Source organism: Ostrea edulis, chromosome 2 (genome assembly GCF_947568905.1).
Source record: "Ostrea edulis chromosome 2, xbOstEdul1.1, whole genome shotgun sequence".
NCBI classification, from domain to species: domain Eukaryota; kingdom Metazoa; phylum Mollusca; class Bivalvia; order Ostreida; family Ostreidae; genus Ostrea; species Ostrea edulis.
The window spans coordinates 5,766,733-5,791,946 of NC_079165.1; the positions used below are offsets into that span (position 1 = coordinate 5,766,733).

Sequence of the window (25,214 nt, forward strand, 5' to 3'; positions counted from 1 at the left end):
ACAATTAGTTTTCATGCATTAATTACAAAGTATATTTCATTCCCATTATGTTGGTAGAATACGGTAGCTAAAATACAGACTCTAAAAGGGGCATGATACTTGATTTGAATAAACTCGAGTGCTCTTCACACAATGACTGACTGACAAACGGACAAACTCGATCAGAAAATTAAACTCAGCTGTATGGCAAGCCCTTTTACTATTTATTCGAAAAATACAGCTGAGGTAAACTACACAGTGTTATGTACATCTCGTGTGTTTCTTCTGAAGGGACACGACTTGGATGAACCACAGGGGCTAAGCCCGTTTTGGGCCCGAACCCTGTGATACCATAAATATATTTATGGTATCACAAGGTTCGGGCCCAAAACGGGCTTAGCCCCTGTGGGATGAACCACGCCCTATAGTTCAGCTTCGGGTGTGGAATCTCACTCACATCGCATGAAGTGCCACACTATTTGACGTCTCCTTTTCGTTCAGGGCCGTAGCAGCGAGTCTGCCGCGACACGGGACCTCGGGTCTGCATGTCGAAGGAGCTTGGACCCACAAACTCCAAGTAAGGAAGTCAACTCTCAAAGCCATTGCGAATACTATGTTGACCACAAAGGTATTTTGGATTGGTTGGATATACAGCTGACAAAATATTTAAAAATGCCTTTGATTCTGCTCCTCAAATTGTGCTAGTGAACAGACGACAGTGACTTGCTATTACAGTGACAAACCAATCCGCTGAAACGTGTCGAACTTCTAGGACATTTCCTCCGTCCACCTTAGGCGCGAATCTGTCCTCGCCCGCTATAGCAACACTCTTGGATCGCATACACGTGTAGTGATGGTGCACGCAAGACGAAAGTTTCAAGATATGTTTTAAAAGTGCTTTCTCAGTATAACCAATACAGAAAAGCTTGAGCAATAGTAGCCCAAAATGGAGAGAGAGAATAAACATTGTGAGAAACATACATGTATAATTATACCATTTCAGAAACGTTTTAAATTCAAACGAAAAACCAGATTTATTTGTATGTACATAAATATAGCATATAAATCTGTTGATAACGTAACTATTTTCTTTTGGAATAAGAAATCCAGATAATTATTTTGACACCACTTTCTTTAACAATGATAATAACAACAGTCATTTAATCACACATGTCCCCTCTGATTTCTTAGAAGTCGCCGGCTGAGTTGTGCCTGTCGTCTGCCCCTGAGAGTGGGCAGTCGGAACTGAGGAAGCATGCACTGGCAGCGTCCGTTAATCACGGAAATTTTAGGAGTCATGCCGACTGGGCACGGGAATGGTGGTTGACATGGGCTGTTAGGTATGTTTATGACCAGCGGTGGCAGAGTGGGAGGGGCGGTGGGAGCTGGGGTGGTGGTGGTGGTGGTTGTGGTAACTTGCGACGCCAGGACCAGAAGGTTGCGGATCTCCTCATCGGACATTCCGGACACCCCCTGTCGTAGTTCACATCTGAAAAGAGAGGAGAAAATTTGCATGAAAGCATTACATGTATTTGATACACCCACATTGTTGAAATAAAATTTCAGTTTCAGCGTTACATTCTTTACTCCCAACATTCTTTATAAAATGTCAATTTCACTGATACTTCGCAGAGTGCAAATTGTTAAACCCCATCATACAAGTTTGAAAAACAGACAGACTTAACAGTTTAACTTTTATATGCAATCGAACAAGAAAAAGGGGCGTGGTCTTCAAAATCAATTACATGTATTTTAGGATGTGGGGGAAAACAAACAGGTAAAAATAGATTCAAAAGAATAAAATATCCCAAACTCGGCAGCACAGCAACACTGTACTGATTATCAGTATCTGATATTCAGAACAGCCTCCTATACAAATTGCTTGAGTCGAGAATCAATAGTTACATGTATTGAAATACATTCACTGTCAGCAGACATCTATAATCCACACAGTAATGGGACTGGGGGCTTCTTTCAATAGGTAAGCTCCTTTACTAATTGGACAGTGATCGGAATCGTATAAATCATCATAAATTCTCCACGGTCTACACAAATCCGTATTTCCATTTGTATACCTATACTACATTTTAAACCCTTAAATACATCAATTTACATACAATACATATAATATTCGTCAAGAAGAGGGGTGTATGTCTGTGGCTTCAGCTTTCAAATGGAGTTCAGATATTTCCGAGAAACACCAAACACTATGCTCATGAGAATATGCAATATACTTTCAATGATTAGAGACCAGTGATTTTATTTTACTCTCTTAATTTCTTGATTAAAGCAATATCAGCTCTAGATCTGAACATTTTATTTCGTTGTAAAAATGTGCTATTAAGATAGTTTCTGTATGTAACTTTAACCATAATCATTGATAAAAATAAACTAAATATAAGATTTTATCAAAATAAAGATTTCGGTTGTATTAAATATATAGCATTTTATAGAATTCAATTTCGATATGGGAAGACATCATGTAATTTTGCTTCTTTCAACGCCTCTGAATAGGTTTTCTAATACAAATATTCTAACAAAGGTTTATAAACTTTTTTTTTCTGTCATTGAATGATCGAATCACAATTTTACTACAAAAAAATTCCGACACCAAAATAACAGCTAATATTGTTTTTAAGAAACTCGTGATATTTACTATGAGAGAGAGAGAGAGAGAGAGAGAGAGAGAGAGAGAGAGAGAGAGAGAGAGAGAGAGAGAGAATCTACTGAACAACATGTATGGTTGAGAGGGAAAGAACAATGGCATTTGTATTAGGATTATCGTGCACATGCAGATTTAATTTCCCAACTGTTTGACTAGAATTCTCTCTTGCCCAACGCAAAGTGCATTGACATAATTTGTCGGGTGAGTGTCATTATTCTTTAATATTTCACAGAGCAGCATGATGATTATGTGTCTGGGATGACCATTAGCTGAACCTCACGAAACAGTCATAGAAGTTAATTGAAACAATAGATCACAAAACTCCAAGTTCGTTCTCCCAGAAATTGCCTTTTAGGAACGGTACGGCAAGACAATGGGATTCTTCCTGAACGATTCGAGGCATCCAGAATGATAAATATGAATCTCTAAGTAATTTGTATATAATGGGTTCGATTAATGGTATCTAAAGGATGTGCGACGTGGGGAGCAATCTAATGATAGTCAATCCTTACATTGAGTAAAACGAAAGCAGAAAGACAAAGACCAGTGCAAGTTCAGCAGTATTCAATATAGGCACCCCAGTTCCTACACTCGTACAAAAAGGTCTATTTTCATCAATGATAATTTTAATAACATAAAATGGAAGAAAATCAGGTAACCGGTTCCACGGTCATTTTCCGATCTACCTACTCGATGGGAAAAGCATCATTCCAATCAGTTCTAATTCCACACTTTGCTAATGTAATTCTCACCGTCGGTTACGTCTCGATCAGTTCTAACTCCACGCCGTGTTCATGTAATTCTTACCGTCGGTTACGATACATTTTCGCATTTACAAGGAAATAATACAATCATGATTATCAATCTTAAGAATCTGTTACAAATATGGGGGACATATACATGTGACTTCCGGTATAATTATTTTGAATTTACATGTAAATTGGTACCATTTGCAAAAATATGAAAGTGCATGTATAATAATGATAATAATACTTTATTTCTAGAAGGTAACCTGATTAGTACACGCTCTATTCTTCCCCTGGGCCTTCCATTGTATACAAATATATACATAAATAATTATTTAAAACAGAGCCTCAAAAGTATATGTAACAAAAGTCAGTCTAGTTCACTTATCATGATTAAATATCAGTAACAAATGATTGCAAAATATGATACATGTATTTTAGATTGTGATTAAAGACATAAATTAATAGAAATTAGATACAAGAGGAAAAACAATATGATAATTATTCGGTTCTCCCGTATCACCTTCCTTATATTATAGGTGTTACTTTGGCTTTTTAGAACAGTCGAAAATACAATCTGAATGAACTATTTCAACAGAAATGGGTTTCTGAATGTAATACATTAGGAAAAGGTGTACATGTATTTTATTTTTCATTTACAAATAGTATTTTTACGTCGAGAAGTTATCTAGATGCCAATGTACCAAGAAATCTTTTTCTCACATAAACAAGATTTAGAACAAGTAATCACAGATTACCTATTGAGACAGACAGATGGAGTAGTGTGCCCAGAAATCATGGAATTTGTGCTTTATGTGAAAATGAGGTTGGGGATGAATTTCACTATATCATGACTTGTTCAGCTCTTAGTGATAGTAGAAAATTGTATTTACCTTCTAAATACACAAACAGACCAAATGTCATAAAATTCTTTAACTTGTTTTCATGTAGAAATTTATCTATTATAAGTAATCTTTCCAAATTCATAAATATAATTCACAAGAGAGTTATCCTTCCAAGTTCAAACAATATAAACTGTACACTCTTTCATGCATTGTGTCGACTGAATTCTTTTTTTAACATTGTGTGTATATGCATATCTTCTCTAAGTTGTTTAGTGCAATATGATAAGAAATGGAATTGGAATTGGATGCAAGTATTGATAAGGTGATTTACCGGTGCACATATATCTAGATGAGATTTTCTAGAGGCGTGGACCGAAAATGGCAAACCAGCTGATTTATTAATGTTAAGAAAATTCTTTACTTTCATCAATTTGTTGAATACAGAAAAGATTCACCATCATGCATTTACTAACAAATTGATTTAGAATATTTGAGTGTTTTGGCAAATCTTGCAAAAGATATTTTAATACTGTCAATCACTTCTTAATCCAAATTCATAGTTGGAAAAGTAATTCATTTAATTACTATATATTTTGTGTACATTGCGTAGATTGAACTGGTTTACCTAGCAATATACATGTAATAGATAAAACGTTTACCTAGCAGTATAATATAGCTAAAAAGCGCTCACCTGTGCACGTTTACCTAGCAGTATAATAGCTAAAAAGCACCCACCTGCGCACGTTTATATACATGTAGCAGTATAATATCCCCCACCGCCGCAAAAAAAGTTGAAGCACAAAAGTCCCATAACTCCTGTACTAAAATTTGTCGAATCAAAATGACGGCGCAATATGATCAACTACATATGGTGACTAACAATCCTACAAAATTTGAACAAAATCCGTTGAGCGGTTTCGGAGAAGTTGCATCCACAAAGTGTTTCTATAGTGTAGCATGTACAAATTCAACAAAGTTCCATAACTCCTGTAAAATTTATCGAATAAAAATGACGGCACAATATGATCAACTACATATGGTGACTAACAATCCTACACAATTTGAACAAAAACCGTTGAGCGGTTTCTGAGGAGTTGCGTCCACAAAGTGTTTCTATAGTGTAGCATGTACAAATTCAACAAAGTCCCATAACTCCTGTAAAAATTGTCGAATCAAAATGGCAGCGCAATATGATGAACTACACATGGTGACTAACAATCCTACAAAATATAAACAAAATCCGTTGAGCGGTTTCTGAGGAGTTGCGTCCACAAAGTGAAGTGGGACGGACGGACGGACGTACGGACACCGGTATTTCTATGTCCCCTTCCGCGTTGCGGTGGGGGACAAAAAGCGCTCACCAGTGCACGTTTACCTAGCAATATCATAGCTAAAAAGCGCTCACCCGTGCACGTTTATCTAGCAGTATAATAACTAAAAGCGCTCACCTGCACGTTTTGTCACTGAATCGTGAAAATCCCGGACAGTTATCGTTTCTTTGGGAGCATTTGCACATGCAGGTATCCTCATCCCAAATATGTCTGTCCGTTGGACACGCAGGTCGATCACGGCACATGCAGCTGCAGTCTCGCGCGATGTAGGCTTGAAGTGGGTTACAGTGGTGTGGCTTTACTTTGCATTGTGGTTCACAAGATTCGTGTTTGATGATTTGCTTTGTTTCGAAGGCCTCAAACTGAGTATCTGGAGAGCCTGGGTAAGGAATCCTGGATCTAACAACCTAAGGAGCAAAACAATTCGTTCAAGAACATAATATTAAGTTAGATATATTCAAATGATACATATTTAATCATGTTCTTGTGTTTTGAAATAAATACAGTTTAAACTATCAGTTAAATATATCAGCCAATCTAATAAAAATCAGATTTTCTCTAACCGTTACACCGGAGCGGTTAGAGAAGATCTGATTTTGATTAGATTAATACATGTATATTAGCTTGTGGATCCATGGACATTATTTCATGGATCAGTGGACTAGGCTCACCAAAAGCTGTTTCTGGTGTTGCATTTAAATATCCTTCAATTTCTCAGATATTCAGCAATCTCAATGTTGAAAAAAAGTCAGAAGCAAAAAAATTAAGACCAATTTTCCCCCAATACCGATTCTCAAGTTGGAATGTGACGTCACAAAGTTCTTGATTTATCCACATCCCATAAAAAAATATCTGTAATGTATCAATTTTTCAAGTAAAAATCATAGTCCGCACGTGTCGACCAAGCCTGACCTAGCGGGAAATGAACTTATGCATGACGTCGTATATGGTCAATTAATGATAAATATAAATTATTTTGTCTTTTGTCTTTCCGGATCTGCACACCGTAATCTATTTGTATTGTATCTACATGTATGAATAGTTTCTGTCTTTCGTATCATTTTCTTCATGTTCTTTGAGATTAAAATTTCAGAAACACTATTTGATGCTGGTATTTATGTTCACACGTATCGTAACACTATTCATTTACATATTTATTTCTCGCATGCCATATTTGTTCTTTTTTTAATGAAGATTCTGTTTGCTATCTTTATACCGTTGTTTAAGTTCCAATAAACTAGAGATTGTTTTTATGAAAAACAAATGTATCCCCAGCTCCCCAAATTGGAAGTGCTCCAAATGAAATCTCCTCCCCTTAATGTACTGCATCATATGGAAGAGAAAGCATGAACAGGAACATACACATTATGAACTCCGATAAGCAATATAGCAGAAGTGTTCACTATTTTACACCCTCCACCCTTCAGATCCACTATGACTTTAAAGGGACTGGTTGACGTTTTTGAAAAAAAAAAATCCTTTTTGATGTTAAACATAAAATATAACTCATTTAATGCTGACAACCAAAATTTGGACCTTCTGAATGCAAGGGTAAGAGCAATATTTTAGCCGTAACTCTGTGTTATGTAAACAAAGATTATAGTGTTTTTTAAGTTTACAAACAAACAGTAAAATGCTAATTTCATGCATATGTAATTTAAACCATTTGAATTTTGCGCAGTCACAAATTTAAAGAATACTTGAAATGTGATATACATGTATATGTATAATAAACTTAGATCAATATCCATCTATTTTGAAAACTTCGCGTAAACAATAACACACTTCAATCTTTGTTTACAAAACAAATAATAAACTATCTACGATGAGCTTCTGTCATAATGTATAACCTTGATTTTTATTGTGAAACAATTTAAACACAGTCAGTAGATTTTGATAATTAAAAGTGAAAAATAAAATTTGTTGGGAAATCGTCAATCACTCCCTTTAAGGAAAACAATTAGATCCTCCAGTCCCTATGATATGCACATCTGCAAATGGCAATGAAGTATTGTAAAAAGTTTCAAGCCTATCGGATAAGCCATATAGAAGGAGAAGCGTTCACAAGCTATTTTAACATCCTCCACCCCTCTTAGATCCACTATAACTTTTAGGAAAATAATTAGATCCTCACGTCCCGACACATCTACAAATGGCAATGAAGCATTGTACAAAGTTTCAAATCTGTCAGATAAGCCATATAGGAGAAGCGTTCACAAGCTATTTTACATCCTCCACCCCACTTAGACCCACTATGACTTTTAGGAAAATAATTGGACCCTCCTGTCCCTCCATAATGCATATCTGCAAATGGCATTGAAGTATTGTAAAAAGTTTCAAGTCTATCAGATAAGACATATTGGAGGAGAAGCGTGCACCAGCTTAATTTTACATCCTCCACCCCACTTAAATTCACTATAATATTTAGGAAAATAATTGGATCCTCTCGTCCCGACATTATGCACATCAACATATGACAATGAAACATTGTACAAAGTTTAAGTCTATCCAACAAGCCATATAGAAAGAGAAGCGTTCACAAGATTTTGTGACAGACGGACGGACGGACAGAAAGTACAAAAACAGTGTCTCCCCTTGGAAGAGGGGAGATATAATGATGGACTGTGTATTACCAAAACACTCATAACGCTGGTCAGTTTAGGCTCACAAGCTAAAACTTCCGCTGGAGCACAACCTCCACAACGCTTCACCCGTGTACAGGGCGGAAAATATACAATACTGGGGTCACTGTCACGTGGTATAACCACAGTCTGAAATCTGGGTGAGCAGTAATCATATGGGGCTAGCTTCGCTGGTTCAGTACCTGTAACATCGATAGAAACGTATTTTTTATACATTCATTAAAATTAAAACATTCTATATGTAAAATTATTAGACTGTTTTCGGCCCTCACGGGTCTCAAACAGTCTGATGATTTTACATCTAGAACAGTATCCGGCATGTATCCATTACTTACTACAGACACTAAATTATTTTTTTTTTTTTTGGTATCTACACGTTATTATGTATATGAATTAATCAAAAGAAGTAGAAAAAATATCACACTTACCGTCAGTTCCGCCTACTACTTGCCGCCATTCATCTGTATTGAGGAGTTCTAAAACAAAACCGACCAACAACATTAACATTATACGTGTTGCTGAATTTTTTAAAATCATGTTCAATGTGCAAGTCCATATAATTTTCGTAGCATTCGATAAAATTGAAATGTATGTGTATACAATATTTTCAAACAAATCAAGTAAATTGTCAACTATGAAAAACTTGCACTGTAAAATTGCATTACAATTCATATCCTTATACACATGCATACTTTTACATTTCCATTGTTTTGGCTTTTGATATCTTCTCAAAATATTACGATAACCATTTTCCCATGGATTGCTAAGAATTCCGACAAAAATGTAAGTAGAATATAGATATAAGATTTTGGAAATATCTGAGGGCATGAATTACAAAGCTTTACGCTGAACTGGTACGCTGGTGTAAAGCATGAATTACAAAGCTTTACGCTGAACTGGTACGCTGGTGTAAAGCATGAATTACACAGCTTTACGCTGAACTGGTACACTGGTGTAAAGCATGAATTACAAAGCTTTACGCTGAACTGGTACGCTGGTGTAAAGCATGAATTACAAAGCTTTACGCTGAACTGGTACGCTGGTGTAAAGCATGAATTACAAAGCTTTACGCTGAACTGGTACGCTGGTGTAAAGCATGAATTACAAAGCTTTACGCTGAACTGGTACGCTGGTGTAAAGCATGAATTACAAAGCTTTACGCTGAACTGGTACGCTGGTGTAAAGCATGAATTACAAAGCTTTACGCTGAACTGGTACGCTGGTGTAAAGCATGAATTACAAAGCTTTACGCTGAACTGGTACGCTGGTGTAAAGCATGAATTACAAAGCTTTACGCTGAACTGGTACGCTGGTGTAAAGCATGAATTACAAAGCTTTACGCTGAACTGGTACGCTGGTGTAAAGCTTTTCAGTTCATGCCCTCAATTATTTTCAAAAATGAATTTTTCTTAGAATTCCTAAATGAAACTGTATTTTAAACATTTTTAAGTTCCCGGATATTGACTGTGCTTCAATACCCTTTCCAATGCCCCTATAACCACCGTGTAAAATGACGGGGAATGCACTGCCTTGAAAACTTACAAACAACGTGCTAAGTATTACAAAGATATAAATGAATAGACATTGTCAAATAATGTCTAGTTCCCATTAAAATTTCTAGAAATTAAAATTCAACTTAATACCCATTCAAACACTACAATGATTGATTGATTGAATATTGTTTAACTATCCGACTATCGACTATCGAGAATATTTCACTCATATGGAGACGTCACCACTGCCGGTGAAGGGCTGTGAAATTTAGGCCTATGCTCGGCGCTTATGACTTTTGAGCAGGGAGGGTTCTTTATCGTGTCACACCTGCTGTGACACGGGGCCTTGGTTTTTGCGGTCTCATCCGAAAGACCGCCCCATTTAGTCGCCTCTTACGACAAGCAAGGGGTACTGAGAGCCTATTCTAACCCGGATCCCCACGGGATCACTACAATAACGTTAAACAAAAGCTAATCTAATTAAAAGGACATAACCTCTGTAAAAGAGATTAAGTTACATCAAACGTTGAATATGGTATGTAATCCACAATGAAGGCACAGACAAGAAAGAAAGTTACAGACGGACAGACAGACGTACAAGGGGGATGGAGAGAGATAGATACTACCTGGGAAAGATGGAGATAACGAACAGCAATCAATCTAAAACTCCTCCAAAGAGTGCAAAATTAAAAGTTGGGCAAACATGGACCCCTGGATGTACCAGAGGTGGGATCAGGTGTTTAGGAGGAGTAACCATCCCCCTCGACTGGTCACATCCGCGGTGAGCCCCTATATCTTGACCAATACCATTAGAATTCAGTCATACGTCTTAAGGTTGATCGATCCTCATGTGATGTCTTAAGTTTTTGCAAAAATCTTAATAAATTAAACTTTGCGCATGATAGAAATATTTGTTTATTTGTGAAACAATCTAACTGAACGATCCATTACATAATAAAGAAAAAAATTACCTGAAAAGTTTATTCGGTGACCATCTTTCATTATAAAGCGGGCAAAATCTTCAGTCGACGTTACATTCGCTAAGAGGTTGAAGTCCGGCTGCAAAGAAGTAAATTGAGATTACCGTAGATGTTTTACTTGAAAATTCTACTGCGCTTCATGAAGTACGCCGGTGTGAAGTGTCCCAGTTCATACCCTCACATATTTTCAACAAGAAGACAACATAACTCGCCAGGAAGCATGCCTCTACTTAACCAATTCCTTTAGTTCAAAAGGTTGGTTTTTGAAAATAGGTCAAAGTCCAAGGTTAACCACGAGAGTTCGAGTACTTTATAACCGCGAGAGTTCCTTATAACCGAGAGTACCTTATAACCGCGAGAGTTCCCTATAACCGAGAGTTCCTACTGATCGAAAGTTTCTTATAAACGAGTTCCTCATAACTTACTTCCTTTGAAAACAAGTTCTTCATAGCTGAGTTCCCTATAACAAAGTTCTGTATAGCCGAGCTCATTATAACCGAGTTCTGTATAGCCGAGCTCATTATAACCGAGTTCTGTATAGCCGAGCTCATTATAACCGAGTTCTGTATAACCGAGCTCATTATAACTGAGTTCTGTATAGCCAAGTTCATTATAACTGAGTTCTGTATAGCCGAGCTCATTATAACCGGTTCTTTATAGCCGAGCTCATTATAACCGAGCTCATTATAACCGAGTTCTTTATAGCCGAGCTCATTATAACCGAGTTCTGTATAGCCGAGCTCATTATAACCGAGTTCTGTATAGCCGAGCTCATAATAACCGAGTTCTGTATAGCCGAGCTCATTATAATCGGTTCTTTATAGCCGAGCTCATCATAACCGAGTTCTGTATATAGCCGAGCTCATTATAAGTGAGTTCTTTATGAATGTAGCTAACTTCCTTATAACCTAGTTCCTTATAATTGAGCTCTAAATAAGCATTTTCTTACAAAAATTATTAAAGGATATATTTTCAAATTGTTTCTTGCAATTGATATCCTTATACACGAGTTTTACTGCATTTGAAATTTTGTATTCCATGAACATGAATACAGACTTCAGATATATTTTTTAATGATAACACACTTTAGAATATGCGTCAAGACTTTTTGAATATAGACCATACGATTTCTTGCATGTATATAAAACAATTGTGAATGCAAATAACAAAATTATATACTGTATTTACATAGAATCAGGTTCCCAAAAATGTATTAGTCAACACGCTTGTCATAGCCAGGAAACCACGTGTGGAGGTAAGACCACCAAGATTTAAAAATTTATGTCAAAAGCATTCAACATTTCGACATACGTTAATGACAAATCAATTTAGAAAGCAAGCACAAAGAAAAAGAACAGAAAAATATCATAAAAGCTTTACTGAAACCGTTAACGCCGATGGTTGAGTCATGTGACATTCAAAACGGGCCCCCGTGTTCGTTTTGAAAATCTTTGCGTCAGATTTGTTGCTTTGTTTTACACGAATCATATAAATTGAATATCTATATACATTTTTGTACCAAAATTGTGTCCTTGTCCTCTCAAGCATGATAATCACGAGACTTTTAAACATATATCACAAACAACTTGTCCTCTGGCGCAGGACATTACAAAAACCTCACTTTTTTGGAGGTATCAATCGTTTATTGGGCATGTTTCCCATTATACACAAGTTCATAATTTTAAAAAAAAAAGATGATTAATATTGATATTTCGCAAAAATATGAACCACTTCTGAATGAGGTCAGTAATTTGCCATACGACATGATCTCGGTCCGTTTTAGCATTATTCTTCAGAGAGAAAATAGTCTCGCAGAATTGACAGAGTGTATGTTTGGGAAAACATGCATGTTTAAAAACAGTTGCATCGCACAACATATGTCGAAATATTCCGTTTTCAGTGACGGAGCAAAAATAATATATCTCGGTTTTTGTGGTCTCATCCGAAGGACCGCCCCATTTAGTCGTCTCTTACGACAAGCAAGGACTTACTGAGGGCCTATTCTAACCCGGATCCCCACGGGACTCAATAAAAAAAATTAACCCAAAAAAGGAGTCACAACCCCTTTAACTTCCCTCTAGATCCTATACTGGTTTCATTTCACGATATATGCTCAACAACTTTAAACGTCCCTTTATTTAATGAACAAAGAATTCTTTTCTTGGTTAATATAGCACAGGGGTTTGTTGTCGTGAAAAATGTGTAATTAAAAAGAAAGAAAGAAAAAGTATAGTTTACAATGTTTTTTTAATGAGAACAAACCCCCGTGGTTGTAGTAGAAGGGGTACCACAAATTATGCCGCGTGTTAAAAACACATGTACGATTCCGAATTGCACAGTTTTAAGAATAAAATATCAGAGTGAATCAATTAGCACTATAGTACATCATGTTTTTATCAAAAGAGATTTACTTGTAAAACATTTTACATTTTCCTTTTATCTTCAATCCGCCGAGAAGTGATACCGCTATCATACAGAAGCGATTTTGTCGTTATCGACAATCAAAAGTTATCCATCACTATCGGCTTTGCTTTAAGCTTTTAATTCTGCGGCGATTTCGTCAGTCTTTCATTAGTGATAACGCTTTAAAAAATATAAAGAATCCTTTCAGGCTTTTTTTAAATTCCATAATAAATCGTTTTCTTTTTTAGAATATAAATATTTTGCGACAATTTCCCCGTCAAAGTTCACACTACATTTGTACCTTTGAATTTTCAATCAAAATTATGTCAATCTTTTTTAAAAAAAAAAATCAAGAACATTTTAATAAACTTATCTACAAAGGTGTCACACATTTTACATGTACTTATGATATACATATTTTAGTGAAAACGAACTGCTATACAATTTTCTGCAGAAAAGTTGATGCAAAGAATGTGGACATTTGTTGAATCTCAGAACACATGCATACAAATGATCATGAATATACAAATGAATCCTATGTAGTCCATGTACACGGTTAATCAGTATTTCTTTCTCGGCAAGGAGAACAGTAAGGGGGGGGGGCTTTTTAAAAGAATTTTTTTTAACCGAGATTCTGAAAGGTACAGTAATAAGAAGATCAGGGAAAACTGGAGAAGCGATCTAAACAGGAACATATCTATTACAAATGTACTTTGTCTTTAGTTTTATACATTAATGTTATTTTTTAAATAAATGGATTTTTCAGATTTATCAGTTTGACACGTCAGATATTTTCAAGGACTTGCACTTATTTGGGTCAACAACTTGTATTTGATATCTACATTCGTGTTGTGAATAAAAGTAAATATGTCAATAACGAGATAAAAGTTGACGTAACTGCTGTGAGTTTTTGGTATTTTTTCATCATTTCAATGTGAATTTATCAAACAGACACAGCGTGATTAGTTCGCATTCGTGTAGTTTTCTGTTTTACGTCGCTAGCATTGTAAATATGAAGTATTCTCACAAACACGAGCTTATGAGAAGCGATAAGAATAAAGCATTTGAATTAATCCAATGATATTAGAAGCATAGACCACTGGACATTTACGTCAGAGACCTGAAATCAAAGTCTACGTTAGTTCTTATCAGAACTCTTGCCTCTGGTAAATTTGTTTTCACTTAAACATACCCTATGTGTTTGGGTTGGGTTTTTTCTATGATCTAAAAGACGATTCAACTTTTAAAATTGTAGGTCGATGCAAAACATAAAACATCATGGCTGTGGCCTTAGTTCATTTTTCTCTCTTCTGCAGTTATAAAATCAGGACACTCAGACTTCTATTTAACTGAGTAGCATCAACCTATGGAGAAGGTAGGAGACAATGGAGCCGATCGATTATCATCCGGCATCAGAATTGTCCTGTTGGACATCACAATCAGTATCTGGTCAACAGGTTATAAAGCATGGAACCTGAAGCCAAATCACGAACAATGGACATCATTTGTAACCAACTTTAACAAATATAATCATTATTCACCACCACCATGTATATAGAACCGAGAAATGGTTCTATACGTAGAAATCGGGTATTACAGTGCAGTCCACAACAAAACTGTTCGGTATCAATTGTCCATTTTGCCCCTTAGTACCGAAAGGACCAACATGTTACTTTATAACTGATTTTTTTTATCGTTGTTTAAATGTTCTGAAAAATCACTATTTTGCATTCCATAGCAAAAATACAAAGTATTATCACTCAACTCTAAAAATTAGAGTGATATTTATTTATTTTAGATTTAACACATATTCACCAAATTAAAATACTGTACATGTACTAGTATGTACAGGGGGGAAAAGCAAGAGAAAAAATGTTAGCATAGAAATAGAACTTTTCATTTACTATGATGAATATTAATAAATTCACTTTCATTCCTTTCAGATTTCATCGAAATTTTCAATCATATAAATTTTTATAATTGTGATAAATTCACGTACCTGTGCCAAACAGCTGAGCACAAACGATAATAGGAAACACGCTCGTCTGTAGATATCCATGACGTTAGGCTTTCTGATACTGAAGAAAGAATGCAATTCAATATATAGACCCCACTAACTCCATCTAGCGGTGATTAAAACTACACGACATGCATTACCAATATCGAGTGAATGAAGGCCGCAATTTGCGTTAATCTAGGGGAATGACGAATTAAAAAACAAATTCACACATTGTAGTCGGTTCTGCTCAATCGTATTAGAGACTTCCGTCTTACAGGCGGTCTTTGGTATGCAATTGTAAAGTGCATGAGAATACTCTATAAATCACAAGAGGACAATTCCTGTTGTAATTTGTATCCATGTACATACATTGCGGCGTGTGATTAAAGTTACAGGAGCTAAGCAGGGATATTATAGTCCAATGTGAAAAGTTGTGTTTCCAGATTATTTGCAATGCAAACCATACATATGTTCAAAGTGTAAATACATCAAAGTAATAGTAGCTCTGAATCTGACATTTTTATTTTGCTGTAAAAATGTGTTATTATGATAATTTTGTATGTAACTTTAACCATAGTCACTGAAAAAAATGAAACTTAAGTTTAAGATTTTATCAAAGTAAACATTTTGGTTCTATTGAATACATATAGCATTATATAGAAAACAATTTTTGTAGGGAAGACAAAAATGTAATTTTGCTTCATTCAGAGCCTCTGGATAGGTTTTCTAACACAAATATCAATTGATAACCACAGTTTATAAGCTTTATTTGCTTTATTTTTTTTTCTGTCATTGAAATAGTAAATCACAATTTTGCAACAAACTTTTTCGACACCAAAATGAGAGCTAGTATTACGTTAAGCGTCAGTACCTATGTCGATTATTTACTGAGAGCTAGTATTATTTTAAGCGTCAGTACCCATGTCGATTATTTACTGAGAGCTAGTATTACTGTAAGCATCAGTACCTATGTCGATTATTTACTGAGAGCTAGTATTATTTTAAGCGTCAGTACCCATGTCGATTATTTACTGAGAGCTAGTATTACTGTAAGCATCAGTACCTATGTCGATTATTTACTCAGAGCTACAGACTGTAGTATTACTTTAAGCGTCAGTACCTATGTCGATTATTTACTAACAGCTAGAATTACTTTAAGCGTCAGTACCCATGTCGATTATTTACTGAGAGCTAGTATTACTGTAGTATTACTGTAAGCGTCAGTACCTTTGTCGATTTTTACTGAGAGCTAGTATAACTTTAAGCGTCAGTAGCTATGTCAATTGTTTACGCCTTTATTTAGGCTTAGATCTCCGTACTTACAAAAACTCCTTTAAATGAATTGAAATTGAATATATATCGTGTGATTCTCGTGCAAAATTAAGTTAATCTATAGAATCATATAATCACTAATTAAAAAGTAAGTTAATCTATAGAATCATATAATCACTAATTAAAAAGTAAGTTAATCTATAGAATCATATATTCACTAATTAAAAATTAAGGTAATCTATAGAATCATATAATCACTAATTAAAAATTAAGTTAATCTATAGAATCATATAATCACTAATTAAAAATTAAGTTAATCTATAGAATCATATAATCACTAATTAAAAATTAAGTTAATCTATAGAATCATTTAATCACTAATTAAAAATTAATTTAATCTATAGAATCATATAATCACTAATTAAAAATGTTCGTTGTACATAGGCCTATGTCGTATTCTAATTTTTGAATATACTGAGAGGTTGAACATCCAAGAATTACAACATGAAAACAATTGTCATAAATGATTGATTATATATTGTTTAACGTCCCTCTTGAGAATGTTTCACAGATATGGAGACGTCACTGTTGCCGGTGAAGGGATGCAAAATTTAGGCCTATGCTCGGCGCTTATGGTCATTGAGCAGAGAGGGATCTTTAACGTTCACACCTGCTGTGACACGGGACTTCAGTTTTTGCAGTCTCATCTGAAGGCCCGCCCCATTTAGTCGCCTCTTACGACAAGCAAGGGGTACTGAGGACCCATTCTAACCCCGATCCCCACGGTCGAATTGTCATATACTGACAGACTTATAAAACGCAATATCTATATTTTTCTGCATATGAAAAATTTATTTTCTCCCAAACTTACCGCAAAATTCCTTCACCATACACCAACCTGATATCTAAAATCCACTACCTGCGTTACTCGTGCTACAGTGTAATTGTTTAGAAGGTGTGAGTAGCATTGCACGAAATTTGTCAGAGGCTATTCATGCATTCAAAGGGAATGAAAAGCTAAAAGCCTGTTTTGTCATCCTGAAACAACTCTTGTTATTGATGGGTTGGGGGGGGGGGGGGGTCACACCATTGCATTTAGCAAATACGTACCGTATTCCTGCGAAACGTGGCTCCTGAACTTGACTGCTTTCGCCATTGCTAGCTACGTATTTTAAAAAATAACTAGTCCTGCATGGACCTGGTTGTGGTAGCTCAGTGATATATCGCTTGGTTTGTGGGCAGGAGGTCGTGAGTTCGAGCCCCGCTCCTGCCATTGACGTATCAAACCTAAGACATAAACATAGGTAGTGATTGCTCCTTTGCCAAACACTCGGCATTTAATCTTTCCGATATGACCTTAATTAAAGAACCCTCCTTGCTACGGCCCTGTGCGCTAAGCACTAAGCGCTAAGCACGTCTACATCAGTAAACAATTCTCAAAGCACCGTTAACTAATGAAATCCTTCGTAACAAATCAAAATAAACAATCCCTAGGATACAATACAAATGAAGAATTATACAATACAAATGGAAAATATAGAATACAAATAAAAAATTATAGAATACAAATGGAAATTATACAATACAAATGAAAATTTATACAATACAAATGAAAAATATAGAATACAAATGGAAAATTATACAATACAAATGAAAAAGATCAAATATTGCACCGTTTGACATGCCATACCCAGACCTGATCGACGATTTGTGACAATATACATCACCAGGCGTTCACACGGCAGCGCCGCGTGCGGTATAAGTTTATGGCTACCGCGACGACGGCGAGGCTGACCATTGAACACATCGACGTTACAAAGTGCTGTGGGTCCGATAGAGGTTAAATAAACGCTAAAATTGGACACTGGTCTTCTTTTCTGACAAATTAAGGTTCAACAACAGTAATTCGAACGGAAGAATATGAGTTCGCAGACGTGTGCATGAAAGCTACGTAGACAATTGTGTGATTGAACGAGACAGATTTGGAGGAGGTAGCGTTTTTGTCATCGTCGGATACCCACGGGTGATCTCGTTTTTTACTCATCACGTGATGAGAAGAAGACGAGATCACCCGTGGGTATCCGACGATGCGTTTTGGTTTGAGGCACGATTAACACAGAGTTTTGCTCTCGGTTGGTCATTTTACACGGATTGATAGATTGTAGATTGTTTAATGTCCTTCACGAGAATTCTTCTCTCATACGGAGACGTCAACATTGCCGATGAAGTGCTGCTAAATTTAGGCCTATGCTCGGCGCTTACAGCCTTTGAGCAGGGAGGGTCATCTTTGACGTGCCACACCTGCTGTGACACGGGTCCCTGGTTTTTGCGGTCTCATCCGAATAACCGTCCCATTTATTCGCCTCTTACGACAAGGACTTTTTCTAACCGAATCCCCATGGGATCATTTACAATGTAACTGCTCAGTGGTATACAATTGTACAATATACAGATAAGCCTATAGACGACGTTCTGCAGCCTGTGTTGGAACCATTGATACATACAACAGCATAAACAAAGCAACAAATTAGTTTTTCAGCACGTCTAGTCAATTCACGCTCACATGCTCAGTCTGCGAGATTGACACGGCATTTCCTTCAAAGAAATGGCATCAACGTTCTTGATTGGCCCGTCATGTCCCCAGACCTTGATTCGATTGAACATGATTGGAACGAGCTTGGAAGACGTGTGCGCAGCTGCCAGCCTCAAAATCCACAAGAACTGTAAAGGGTGTTATTGGAAGAGTGGCAGAATACTCCTCTAAAAACCAGCCGGTTCATGTATCAGTCAATAGAATGTCGCCTAGACGCGACGTCATAAACGTTAATGGTATTAGTGAACCAAACCAAAGTTTTTGCCCACCTCTACCGCCTTTGATCTCATTTGTAGCCTCTTAAGGAATCGTAACATTTGGCGTTTAAATTTATGAATACAAGACTGTATTTATCAAAGATTATATACCAGAAATATGATATGTTTCAAATTAATGAAATCTAAAATAAGACAAAAATTACCAGTGTTGTGTTTTAAAAGTCCCTCGTATATTTACACCAACCCAGTATATTAAAAAGAAGTACAATATGGCGGGTTCTGTTAAAACGGAAGACGGAACGGAAAATATTGTATGCAATAATAAAATGAGGAGGTGGGCATTTGTAAAATCAAAAGGCTCATTATGAACAAGGGAAGCAGAAAATACAGAGAGAACGGGAAGTCATCCTCAGAATCCACTGTTTCATACACTTCATAATAATGCATATGTCATTGTATTTTGAAGGGTCATTATCATTTTTCTATTTCTATTGTTTACAATGCTTAACTATTTTTAATGGTCAACCAAAATTTGAATATCAGTTGTTGAGTTACAAGTGAGATACAGCACTGACAATTCTTTGTTATGTAAACAAGGCTCGTGCCATATCCGGTACAGATATAGCATGTGTTTAAAACAAGATGAGGTGTGCCAAACACAAGAAATTAAGTAACTGTGTTCTGAATTAAAAATTGAAGAAAAACATACGCCTCAACGAATTTTTTACTAGTATATTTAACCTATGATAAAACAAAACATGGCACGAGCCTTCTTTACACAACAAAGAACTGTGAGCTCTTTGTCTCCCATATACCTCAACAACTAACATTGAAATTTTTGCTGACCACTGGAATACCCTTTTTAAACATTCTAAACATTAAAAATGGAAACTTAAAATTTGAAAAGTTTGAGCACAAATTGTGCCAATCCCCTATAAAATCATTAAGTCGCCATGAAGGGTATTAAGCAAGTGCCAGTGGGTACCACCATTTTCTCGGCTTTGTCATTTTCTACCCCTACCCACCTCACCCCAGATTGTGACGGTATTTCACAAATAAAGAAAAACATTAAAATAAACGCACTAAAAAAAAAACTTGAATTAAAATTTAACCCCTTTCAAATTTTATTGTTTTATTCTGACTGTTACCTTAAAAAAGAGCTCGGTGTGTATAAAAGGTTTGCCTCATTTGAGAAGAGTTCATGTAAAAGTTTGTACATTTCACGATATCGTTCGGATTAATGTTAAACCCGAAGAGATACAGCGGGAAAAAAAGATTGAAAATAGATATCAACGGCAAACTAACAACTCAACTTTATGACAAGCGGGGTGATTTCAACTTCGCCATCGTCAACTTCGTATATTAATGTAGCAATATTCCATTATCACCTGCAAATGGTATGTATATATCTCAAGTGATTCGATACGCAAGAGCTTGTTCTGCATATGATCAGTTTTAAAATCGATACAGGCTACTGACAAACAAGTTGATGGTGCAGGGGTTTCAACAGTCTCGTTTAAAGTCAGCATTTCGCAAATTCTATGGTCGTTATAACGATCTAGTTTGCCAATACAACCTATCATTTGGTCAAATGATGACTGACGTGTTTCATATCGATTGTTATAGGCCGTTCTTGGCACACTGATCTTGACTACGGATAACCCCGTTTACCTGATGAATATATTGGGCTCACGGCCGGTGTGCCTGGTCGACAGGGGATGCTTACTCCTCCTAGGCACCTGATCCTACCTCGGGTATATCCAGGGGTCCGTGTTTGCCCATCTCTCTATTTTGTATTGCTTATAGGTTATGAGATTGATCACTGTTCGTTATCTTCATCTTTCATGATTGAATATTGTTTAATATCCCTCTCGAGATTAATCTTTCACTCATATGGAGACGTCACAATTGCCGGTAAAGGGCAACAAAATCTAGACCAATGCTCGGCGCATACGGCCTTTGAGCAGTGAGGGATCTTTATCGTGTCACATCTGCTGATACGGGACCTCAGATTTTGCGGTCTCATCTGAAGGACCGCCCCATTTAGTCCCCTCTTACGACAAGCAAGGGGTACTGAGGGCCTTTTCTAACCCGGGTCACCTTTCATGATGTTACAAAACGATTATGGAACACAGATTACAGACTCTTCATGCTGGTGTTTTATGGGAGGAACGTAGGTCAAATAACAACAGGAATGGTAACGACTGAAAACAGCAAAATTAACAAATTAGCCAGATTTCAACACCTGTCAGGGGCGGATCCCGGAATTGCGATTACGGAGGGCGCCACTTTATGAGGCAGGGGGTCTGGAGGTGAAACCCTGATGGGGGCCCAGGGGGCGAAGCCCCCGGAAGCTCTTGGATTTTACAGATTTTATAGCGTTTGAAATTATCTCCTATTTAGTCTTTTGTACTATTTTCTGTAATTTTTTATGAGGTGAAATTAATAAAATGACGCAAATTTTAAGGGGTTTTTTTGGAAAAAATTAAGTTCTTCCAATAAAGTAATTCAAGAAATCAATAGATTTTGTCATTTATTTCTCCGGGAGTGGAAGAAATTATTGCTTCTTACATTGTTTAGTACATTTTTCTGAACAAGATACCACGATTTACCTTAAGTTTGAAAATGTTAGGGGGGGGGGGGTTAATACGCTACTGTCTGTGAAGTTCAAATTTCAAAAGTGGTCCCTCTTGGAGTCCCTGAACCATTCATGAAAAGTTTGAAAGAGTAAAGCTGTGCAAATGAGTACGTGTGTCAAAGGGATGCGATGTCGACATGTTTGAATACGAGGGTGGACGAACCTATGCCGATAGAAAACAGAGATTAAATAGAAATTTTTCAATTGTCAAAGATATGAAGGAGAAATTGAGGCTGTTAAATACTAACGTCTTTGACAGCTTTGATTCAGAAATGTGACGGAGTGTTGTTTGTGATCTAAATACCCTCATTTCAGTGTTGAGTGAAATTATCAAAGAAGGAAGACAACTTGTACTCAAACAAACCTTTGGAAAAATTTAAAGGAATGGCTGATGAAAACTGGAAAGAATCCAGGTTTGTCTATGTGATAAGTGGACTGCAAGCTTTGCTTTTCCAGCTTCGCGAATTCATTTTCGCTGCTCTTGAAACAATAGGATAAATATTATTATGCACACGCCTAGAGAAATCCTGCTATCCGTATGTAATCCAGACTATCAAGAAGATCCATCAAAGCAAACTAATATTACAGTTTTCAGGGATAGGACCGACAATGACACACAGATGGAGCCAGGGTTTTAAAACAACGTTCCGAATTCTGGTATATTCTTCGAAATCAAGCTCGGGTGAATGGTGGCACCCTATATTCAGCAATCGGACTTCGTGATCTCAAAGAACAAAAGGTTCATTTAGCAATAGAGAGCCATGAAACATGCAACATGGAGTAAAACATGAAATAAATGCAATCGCTCATCGGAAGGTTTCTGCCAGCCTTTTTCCCTGATGCTGTCTTCATCGAATAAGGTTGTTATGTTATATCTGGTATATCTGGCGATGTTTTAGGCGTAGCATCACCAGATGGAAGCATTAGTTCATCAGTACCGACAAGAGAAAACAGCGTCATTGCTGTAATTGAGATCAAATGTCCATTTTCTCCATTCAGACAAACATCAGTTCACTACATACATGTATTGCCTGAGGCTCACTTCAGATTTAATAAGAAAAGCAACCGACCAGGTTTTGAACAAATGTATAAAGAGAGTGGCTTAAAGATTTTGAGTTTTGCCACTGACGGACAATGAATTATACTGCTTCGTACTTAGATATTTTATTGAGAACTGATATTAACGGCAAACTAATAACTCAACTTTATCACAAATGGGATGATTTCAGCTTCTCCTTACTCAACTTCCTATATCTAAGTAGCAATATTCCATTATCAAATGCATATGATGTTTATATCTCTCAACTGATTCGATATGCAAGAGCTTGTTCTGCGTATGATCAGTTTTTAAATCGATACAGGCTACTGACAAACAAGTTGATGTTACAGGATCTTCGACAGTCTCATTTAAAGTCAGCATTTCCCAAATTCTATGGTCGTTATAATGATCTTGTTTGCCAATACAACCCATCATTGGGTCAAATGCTGTCTGGCGTGTTTCATACATATTGTTAGGCCGTTCTTGACTTATTGATTTTGACTACGGATTACTCCGTTTACCTGATCAATACATAGCGTAACGGCAGGTGTGACCAGTCGACAGGATGCATACTCCTCCTAGGCACCTGATCCCACCTCTAGTTTGTCCAGGGGTCCATGTTTGCCCAATTCTATATTTTGTATTTCTTTGAGGAGTTATGAAATTAATCACTGTTCGTTATCTTCACCTTTCATTATTAGTACCAAATGAAATGGAAATTTCTGATTAATTTTTATAATGGAAATATCCTATCCACGAATTGTAAATCCATGAATGTTTAGTACTTACTTGCTTCCTCGATTTGTCACAAAAACCTTAGAAAAAGGCATTTGTAAATAATTTTCTGTCTTTTAATTGATGCTCTAATAGGTGATCAAAGTTTTACATACAAATATATAGGGAAAATCTTATTCTCAAGGAACACTGAGCCAAAAATGTTTACTTTTACATGAAAGCTTCCTGACATAGTGCAGATTCAACTGTTAAAATCATGCCCCCCCCCCCCCCCCCCCCCCCCCCCCCCCCCCCCCCCCCCCCATAGGGGATGAAAGTTTTACGTAATTAAAAATCTTCTGATGAAGAATCACTGGGCCAGAAAAGTTTACATTTACATGAAAGCTTCCTGACATAGTGCAGATTCAAGTTTGTAAAAATCATGGTTCTCAGGTATAGGGATCAAAGTTTTACATGTCAATAGTGTAGGGAAAATCTTTAAATATGGGCAAAAGTGACTAAGGTCAGCTATGTGGCCTATGGGCTTCTTGTTTATCAATCTTTATTCCCATGAAAAATTTTGATCCCATATTGTGGCCCCAAAGGATGACAACCTAACTGAAAATGAATTCACATAACAGAGATGCCTCAACACCAATGTGACTAATGTGATCTTACTGTTCTGGATAGGACCAAGGTCATAAATCATGGTATGATATGAAGACCTTGCCATAGAGAATATATATACAAAATATGAAAGCTCCACCTAAAATAGTTCCAAAGATATTTAATAGGTTATGTTTTCTTAAAGGTAGTTCAAATTCCAAGTTCAAGGTCAAAGATCATGATATGAAATGCATGTATATATACAAGATATGAAAGATCTACTTTAAATAGTTCAGACATAATTATTGTATAGATCAGATTAGTAGGTCAAACTTCCAGGTCAAGGTCACAAGATCACACACCATTGCATCACATGAAAGGTCTTTCCATTAAAAATGTATATAAAAAATATGAAACCCCTAGCTTAAATACATGTAGTTCAAGAGAGTTGTAATGATTTTTCCTAAATATATCAATGCATATTAAAAACTTTGATCCCCTATTGTGACCCCCGGGGACCATGGATTGAACAATCTAGTTCAAGCGATATTTTTAATGTATATCAGCATAACACTTTGATCTGCCGGGGACCATGAATTTCACAAACTTGAATCTGCTCTATATATCAGGATGCTTTCATGTAAATGTCAACTTTCCTGGCCCAGTGGTACTTGAGAAGATTTTCCCTATATACTTGCATGTTAAACATTGATCCCTTATTGTGGCTCCACCCTAACCCCGGGGACCATGATTTGAACAAACTTGAATCTGCACTATGTCAGGAAGCTTTCACATATTATGTCACAGTTGTAATTTATAAGCGCGTTGCAGCGAGCGCTATTTTTAAATACTATTGGCGCGCATAGTCAATGGAATACGAGTGTGTAAGATAGTATTAATGAATGATTGCGAGTTTGTTTAGTCACATGGTGTATGTTATGTCGAGTACTAACCTCACTCATTAAAAAGACAAGCTCCCGCCACTTTCATTTACCCCAATAGGATGCAATATTCCTGAAGTGCAACCTTCACGGTCACTCCAGAGATGTTG

The 25,214-nt window shown here is 36.5% G+C and overlaps 1 protein-coding gene across 3 annotated transcripts; it reads right to left on the reverse strand.

Annotated features, from left to right (window-relative positions):
- Positions 1 to 987: 987 nt before the first annotated feature.
- On the reverse strand, positions 988 to 19,453 carry LOC125680913 (uncharacterized). 3 transcript variants are annotated; one of them, XM_056157449.1, is made up of 8 exons: positions 19,370 to 19,453; positions 17,466 to 17,642; positions 15,084 to 15,162; positions 10,673 to 10,760; positions 8,637 to 8,684; positions 8,200 to 8,390; positions 5,684 to 5,973; positions 988 to 1,468 (listed from the first exon to the last, which is right to left on the reverse strand). In XM_056157449.1, the coding sequence occupies exons 2-8, from the start codon at positions 17,627 to 17,629 to the stop codon at positions 1,144 to 1,146; spliced, it is 1,185 nt and encodes a 394-aa protein (XP_056013424.1). In that variant the 5' UTR covers positions 17,630 to 17,642; positions 19,370 to 19,453; the 3' UTR covers positions 988 to 1,143. The 3 variants fall into 3 exon arrangements, with proteins under 3 accessions (XP_056013424.1, XP_048776669.2, XP_056013425.1); XM_048920712.2 differs by lacking the exon at positions 17,466 to 17,642 and having other exon boundaries at positions 19,370 to 19,450; XM_056157450.1 differs by lacking the exons at positions 17,466 to 17,642; positions 19,370 to 19,453 and adding an exon at positions 17,227 to 17,267.
- Between the last annotated feature and the right edge of the window lie 5,761 nt (positions 19,454 to 25,214).